The 7,617-nt window shown below is 46.3% G+C and overlaps 1 protein-coding gene across 1 annotated transcript; it reads right to left on the reverse strand.

Moving 5' to 3' along the window:
- Positions 1-2,695: 2,695 nt before the first annotated feature.
- Positions 2,696-3,579, reverse strand: LOC100284516 (harpin inducing protein). The gene has a single exon (NM_001157411.2). The coding sequence runs from the start codon at positions 3,563-3,565 to the stop codon at positions 2,924-2,926; it is 642 nt and encodes a 213-aa protein (NP_001150883.1). The 5' UTR covers positions 3,566-3,579; the 3' UTR covers positions 2,696-2,923.
- Between the last annotated feature and the right edge of the window lie 4,038 nt (positions 3,580-7,617).

Here is a 7,617-nt window from a genome sequence, read left to right on the forward strand (position 1 = left end):
GGCATGATCTTCAAAACCACAAGCGGATCTCATAGATCTGGGCTGCCCTTACGAAGCCCATAGTGGGAGCTCTGCCTGTATCTCATGGACCCTTGTGAAGGCATCTCACCATTCTTGCATGTGTCGCTGCCGTCTAGAGAAATAAATCCATAGCTTGTCGTCTTAGGTCGCACATTTGAGAGAGAATATACACATTTGAGAGAGGATAGAGTGAGGTCACCGATGAAGAGGAATATAGAGAGATGAGATGAAAGGGTCACCGATAATCATCTCCACATAGATATGGATTTGTGTTAGCTGGAGGCCTTTGCATGTGTAGATTTATGCTCTACAGAGATGGATAGGTGATGCCCTTTGCGAACACAAGGTTGACTTGTCCCTTGTGGTTCGAGTTGATGATGAGTGATTGTCAACGGGTAGCACTCTGGAGTAGTCAGTGGAATGACCAGAGTGTGAGATTATGCTTGTGCAACCATGTCGGTCGACTTGTGGTGTGCAGGTGTGGAGCAAAGGAACGGTGGTCGATGGCTGAGGTGAAGGTCATGCGGGCTCGTGAAGGGCGAGTGCTGGGTCTTGACTGACAGATCAGAGCAGCCAGGTGACCAACCGTGGTGGCTGACACCTAGGACACGCACTTGTGCGAGGACGTGGTGGAGTGGACCGTGTTGCCGGCATGGTCGAGGACTGGCGGGACACGCGTCTGATCGTGGAGGACTGCATGAGGTGCGGTGCTCACGATAGGTTTGGTGGTTTGGGCCTCAAAACCACCTAGCGCTACGGATGGCGGGTTTTGCTGATTTTGGGCCTCAAAACTCAACGGTGGCGGTTCCAGAGGGAACCGGTGGCGGCACGCGGCGTGATCGCGGAGGGTGCGTCAAGGCGAAGCAACTCCGTGTGAAGACGTGGCCATCGGATCGAAAACCTAGGAGTCAATCTATTTCGCCCCAGGTGGAGTGGATAGGCTCTATGTAAATAGGGTTAGTTTAGAAAGTGAGAATAACCTTCTATAAATAGAGGGGAGAGCTGGTTAGTTCAGCATCCCTTGGCTGCCATTTATTTTGAGCACTCATTCTAGAGCTCCTAGTTTTCTCTCTAGGTAGACACCAGTTGAGCCGAGGGTTCCACAGTGATTTTGTACTTCGACTATGTTCTTGATTTTCAAGTTTAATCAGAGAAAGGGTCGCCGATCTGGCCCACAGGGCTCTTTGGCTTCAAATCTCAGTTTGTACCCTTGCTGGAATTTCTGAAGTTTTATAGTCTTGGTTTTTCCTTTCCCCGACCTTGTGTGTTGGTGAAAAACCTTTGATTCCTTTGAGAGGATTTGGTTTGTAGATTGATTTGTGGTAAGTTGTACTCTTTGGACCACTGCATACACCTAGTTGTTGCAGGTTTTGGTCGCGATTTGAGAAAAAATCAGTTTGAACTCGTTCTAGAAAACCACAACAAAACCCCAATTTATAGCTATAATTTTAAATCTGCGGGTGATTCACAAGTCGGATTGAGCTCAAAATTTGGGGAGATCTTGGAAACATATTTGCTCAATAGGAGTTCGTTTGGTTCAGTTTTGAATTCACGAACAGAATTCGTACTGCTAAAAACAACACTTGTTGATGATACTATATTGGACCGTTTTGGACTTTTTGGTGTCTGATTTGCGATTCGTTTGTTTTGCTGGTCTCATGTGAGTATTAGGAACGTTTTGTAATGATGAGATCACTCGTTCGCTGATGTATTTATGGTTTGACCACTTGCTTCATCTCAATTGAAGTGAAATGTCAATTTTCAATGTTTGGAGACAAAAATCCAATTGACTCCTATTCATCTCCTGTGTTCGCCTTACCGGTCCTACACCCTTGACTGTAGCACCATCATATCATCGATGTATAGATGTCCAAACGGGCCACCCGGCATGGACCCGGCCTGCGGCCTGAACCCGTTTCGGCCCGGTACGAATAGGGTCGGGCCAGGCACGGCCCGTTGATGCTTCGGGCCGGGTCGGGCTGGCCCACGTGCCTAGGGACATGCCCAAACCCGGCACGCACAGGGAAAAATCGTGCCGGGCCGGCCACTGGCCCGAACCAACAGTAGAGCAATATATAAATACATACATTTAACAGAATTAATCATATATAATAACATATTATTTATATATATTAAGACAACAAAATTCATCTATCAATTCACAAGATAATATCATATTAATACAAATATGAAATGATCACATGAAATAACAGTCCCGACCCATTTAATTGAATTGGGCCTGCGCTACACTGCATTTGTGTTCAAATACGCGGGCCGCCGTCGGGCCGACCCATTGATCGTGCCGGGCCGGGCCAAAGCACGCGGGCCGCCGTATCTGTCCATACCCGGCCCGCTAAACGGGCCATGCCGGCCCGGGCCCGTAACCGACCGTGTCGGGCCGTGTTTAGACCGGGCTAAATTCGTGCCGTGCCACGGGTCAAACGGAGGACCCGCACTGTTTGGACATCTATACATCGATGGGTGGTCAATCATGGTGGCATGCCTAGCTACGACGGACTTCGTTAAGCACATATAAGAGATGTGGTGGCAAGGCTTCCCATCTGGGGGCGATGTGGGGCCTAGCGTCCTATGGCGTGGTTGGTTCTAGAGGAGCATGGGCGATGAGATTGGTTGATTGTATACTTGTTTGGATCTAGTTTGACAAATGCGAAATATACGAAAAATATATATATGTTGTTGTAACTTCTAGCAATAAATCTGTGTTCTTCTATTCTCATAAACAATGTAGCGAAACATATCTATCTATCTATCTAATTAATTAATGATGACGAGAGGATTATTGCCACCAGCATGTAGGTAGAGATGCTGGAAAATATCAGATGCAGCAAGAATGCATGCATGCAACGAACTCTAAGGTGGAATCCGGAGCGAGCGGTCAGATTCAGAAGAAGGTGACCCTGCATTCCGTCTGGTGGAACTCCGGCGGGCGTTGGCCATGGGCGACATCCCGTCGCTGGAGCCTGAGGGGGCAATCGATCTTGGTCTTGGGCCCCGGTACCTTGAGCACCCAAACCTTGAGCTTCATGTGCGAGCTGATCTTGACGTCCACAGAGAAGATGGCCCCCTCGGCGGCCTCCCTCCGGAAGGCGGCCGCGGCAATGCCACCGACGATGGGGCTCTCACCGGCGAAGGCGAGGTCGAGGGTGCTCGTCTCGCTGGTGTCCTGGAAGAAGTCCGGCGGGGCGGTGTGGCCGAACTGCTGGCCCTGGAAGTGCGCCTGCGCCACGACGCCGCGGTAGTGGAGGGCGATGCGCTTGTTGGGGTTGCGGACCTGCAGGCCGAGGGAGAGGTTGTAGTGGAGGATCCACGTCCGCGGGGTGAGGGTGAAGTCGGAGAGGTCGGCGGAGATAGCGGTGGCGCGGATGATGTGGGGCCGGAACAGGAGGAAGAGGACGAGGGCGACGAGGGCGGCGACGCAGAAAATGCAGGCGAGCACGCTGAAGAGGCAGCTGAGCACGCCGCAGAAGAGGCACCGGCAAGGGCAGCACAGCAACGACGACACGGCGCCCGTCTTGCTGCCCATCGAACTTGTATCGGATCCACCTCCTGCGTGCCGCAGCAAGCTAGTAGTGATCGATCGAGAGGCAGGGAGACTGATGAGAGAGAATCATGCATGGGAGGCTGGCCATGGAAGTCGCAGGAGTGAGCTAGTGTGCGATCATGAATGAATTGCTGCTCGCCTTCTTCCAATCCAAACCATGCATGCATGCATTGTTGGGTTTTGGGCCTAATAAGGCCTTGTTCGGTTATTCCCAATACACATGGATTGTATAGTATTGGAAAAAATTCTTAAGAAGTTAGACTTGTTTGGAATTCAAACTCATCCAATCACACTCAATCCATATGGATTGAGAGCTAACCGAACAAGCCCTAAGCGGAATTGAAGCGTGTAATTCCTCAGATATATAGAATAATTGGACAATATCTAATAGGCTGTTTGGTTTGAGGATTGAGCTAGTCCATCATCTTCTCACTCCTCGCTTTTTTGTTTGGTTTGTGGAACGGAATGAGTCAATCCATCATCACCCCATTACTTATAGTTAGTTAGTACTAATATGAGGAATGAGGTCATCCCACCAAATTTGAGGAATAGACCCATGATGTAGCACCATATTTTGAATAAAGTGATTCCTCAAACCAAACACCCTCTAAATGAATAGATGTTATGTTTTTTTCTCTAATGAAACAGATTGCCACCAGATAGAGACTAGTTTGGTGCTCCATCTATTCATTTTCCTCTTGCAAGAAACAGATTGGACCCTAAACCTTGAAGTCAGTTACTTCGATAGCCCTAGGTGTTGTTTTCATTTGGTTGCTCTTAATTGGTTAACGTACTGCATTCACACACGCTTCTAGCTACATATTGTCACCAACTTTTATATATCATTTTTTGTGCATTAAAAGACCTAATTTTCTAATTTCTAACGCGCGGGTTCTCGTGGTACCCTAAAAAGAGGGATGGACAAATATATAATCAAACACCATTTGAGGTTATATATACAACACCGAAATTATTTTTAATTTGTTATAAGACATAGCAACTGCAACACATTAACGTATTTCTCTCAATTTAATATAATTATTCAAAAACTACAAATTTCAGTTCCCCCTCCCGAACATGTGCATGGCTAGTGCTGGGAATATGGGCTGGGCTTTTTGGGCCAGCACGAGCACGACCTAAAAATAGGAGCCCAAAGCACGGTCCGACACAAAATAATATGGGACGTGCTAGCACGGCTCGAAAGCGGACTTAGACCGGGCCTCAAATTCTGGCCCGTCGGGCCTCAGCACGGCCCGCATAGATGGGTCGGGCTTAGGCCGGCACGAGCCAATTAAGCCTAATTTATTTAATTTCTTTAATTGAGTAAGATGTTGAATTTATATTGTTGTAATATTTGGAGTTTATGTGATCAAATGATGCTAGGATTGTTTAATATCTTTAATTTAGTAAGTTATATATACTTTATGTGGTTGTAATATTTTAATATTGTGTGGTCAAATATACGGGCCGGATTTGGGCCGGCACGGCTCAACGAAGGCACGACGTGGTTTAGAGCGGGCTGAGACACTGTTTTTTTACTTTGGACTGGCACGGCCCAGAAGTTTTTAGTCTTTTCTGGTCCGAACTCGTTTGACACAAAGCACAATGGGCTTGGACCGGACGTGGTTTAGTGCAGCACTATGCATGGCTAGTCCAGAAACGTCGGCCAGGGCACTAGTGTGATAGATAGTGGCAGGTACAATGACGTGCCAACTACAACCACCGAGCTGTTGAATCATGCATATGGTTGCTGCATACCTGACTCCACACTAGCTAGTAATAATAGTTAGTATATAGTTTCTTGGTCCTAGAATATAGGACATAATCATTTTTTATTTTTGTCTCACGATATAAAGCATGCTGGTACATCAATACACTAGTATAGGAAGAATTAAATATATTTCTTAGTCTTTAATCTAGAAATTGTTACGTCGTATATAATGAGACGGAGGGAGCAGTAAGTTAGCTACCAATACATGCATACAGAGGTACCTACCTAGGGTAATTTCTGACATGTATAATTAATGTTATATATAGTTGGTCTTGATCTTTCACGAGAGTACGTAATTAATATAATAATTGTCATCTTGGAGACAAAAAGAGGTCAACAGTAGCAACAACTTTTAGCTGAGTAAAGGAAGGGAGATTTTAATGGATGGAGTAACGGCAGCTGCTCAACAGCCTGATATATATATATACTAGGTAAGTGCCCGTGCGTTGCAACGGAACCGTATAATAACACGATAACTTATGTACATATAGTACTATGCACTTCGTTGCTAGTCCAGAAACGTCGATCAGGGCACTAGTGTGATAGATAGTGGCAGGTACAATGACGTGCCAACTACAACCACCGAGCTGTTGAATCATGCATACGGTTGCTGCATGCCTGACTTCACACTAGCTAGTAATAATAGTTAGTATATACTTTCTGTTGTAATATTAGAGAAATAAGTGACATGTTTCCATCATATTTAAATATATTAAATATTTTAATTCCGAATAAAACAAGTATATAACTCAGACAAATGCCATATGTAATTATTGCATCAATGAACAGTAGTAATTCTAGAACATGTAAACATGTAAAATAGCTACTCAGATCCATTTCATAATTAAACATGGCTTGTAGATGAAGAAGGCAGATTAAACTAATAAACATGATTGTTTATCTTAAAACTATTGCTCTCAAAATAGCGGGTTGTTGTAATAAACAGCCCTCCAACGCTAAAAGGTGATCAGAGATCCTCGACTAACGTGACAGCCCTATCTTACCAAATCAGGGTTTTAGATCAGATGTAATAAGCCTAATAATCAAAAATAAACTAATAGTATGGAGCTGTGTACTAAATAAAATAACAGAATTTAACACAGGTAAACAGCCTCAACAAAGAGAGATTTAATTAGGCACAAATGATATCAATGCTTAAAATGATAATACACTAAAACCGAGACTGTCACGTTGTCTCACTACACCGCTATCATCATCGAGCACACAAATCCGCCCACAACAGTGCAATCACACCCAAGTATTTAATACTAGCAGATTGCACAAAATTAACCAGTAAATAAAGTGAGACAATGAATAACTCACAGCACGTAGATTGTCTACGTGGGAAGACCAGCTCAGCGAACACAAGGTTCTGTCCCAGAAAACCAATTCCGCCGCCCACGTCCGGGCCTGCACGGCGGGAGGTTGACGGAGATACTAGAGCCGCTGCCGGAGCCGAGGGAGACGTCCACGGCACCAACCCGAGAAGACGAACACCGCGCAGCAGGGAGCCCAGGCACCAGGCCACGGTGGACAATAATCAGAACAGACAGAGCACCACACATGTGCACTGGTGAGACAACGGAGCGCAGGAGAACCTCGCTGCGCACAAGCAGTACCACCTCCACCTTCTTCCACCAGCAGGATTAACACCAGAACACCAAGAATCGAAGGAATCGATCCAAATCGTGACTGGAACCGAGAGGAGGAATAGGAACAGAGAGCTGGGATTTTTGGCGAGTTCCTGAGCAGGGAGCAAGTCTCTATACTTAAAGAACCGAGGGAGAAACGGTTGCAGAAGGGCAACGTAGAGATCGACGAGCGCAGAACTGCTCTTCTCCAGAACGCCGCCGCCACTCTGCCTTTTCTCCGCTCGTTTTTTCAAGCACGGCTGTTGCTGCTGCCCTAGAAAAACATGCCTCCGTGGTGGGCTGCTCGGCCACCGGGCCTGAAACGGCCCACCCAGCTGGCTTTTTTTTGAATAATAAGGTGAAAACAAAAATCGGACAGCAATCCCCAACATTTTCACTCTTATTTTCTGATCAATGTCATTGAGCTCCCGTACTGTTTATATACTACTTTTTGGCAGAGGTACTTGCTAGGTTTGAACCAAAGCCTATCCCAGTGTACTCCAACCCTGCACGAGTAAGCGGAGGACTACGCCTTGATCCACAAACCCTAGTGTGAGAATCTTCGCACAAAAGGCACATAGTACTAGGCAGATTATCTGCTTCTCTTACGGGGCAGGGCGTTACGGTCATGC

Source organism: Zea mays, chromosome 6, assembly GCF_902167145.1.
Source record: "Zea mays cultivar B73 chromosome 6, Zm-B73-REFERENCE-NAM-5.0, whole genome shotgun sequence".
NCBI lineage: Eukaryota > Viridiplantae > Streptophyta > Magnoliopsida > Poales > Poaceae > Zea > Zea mays.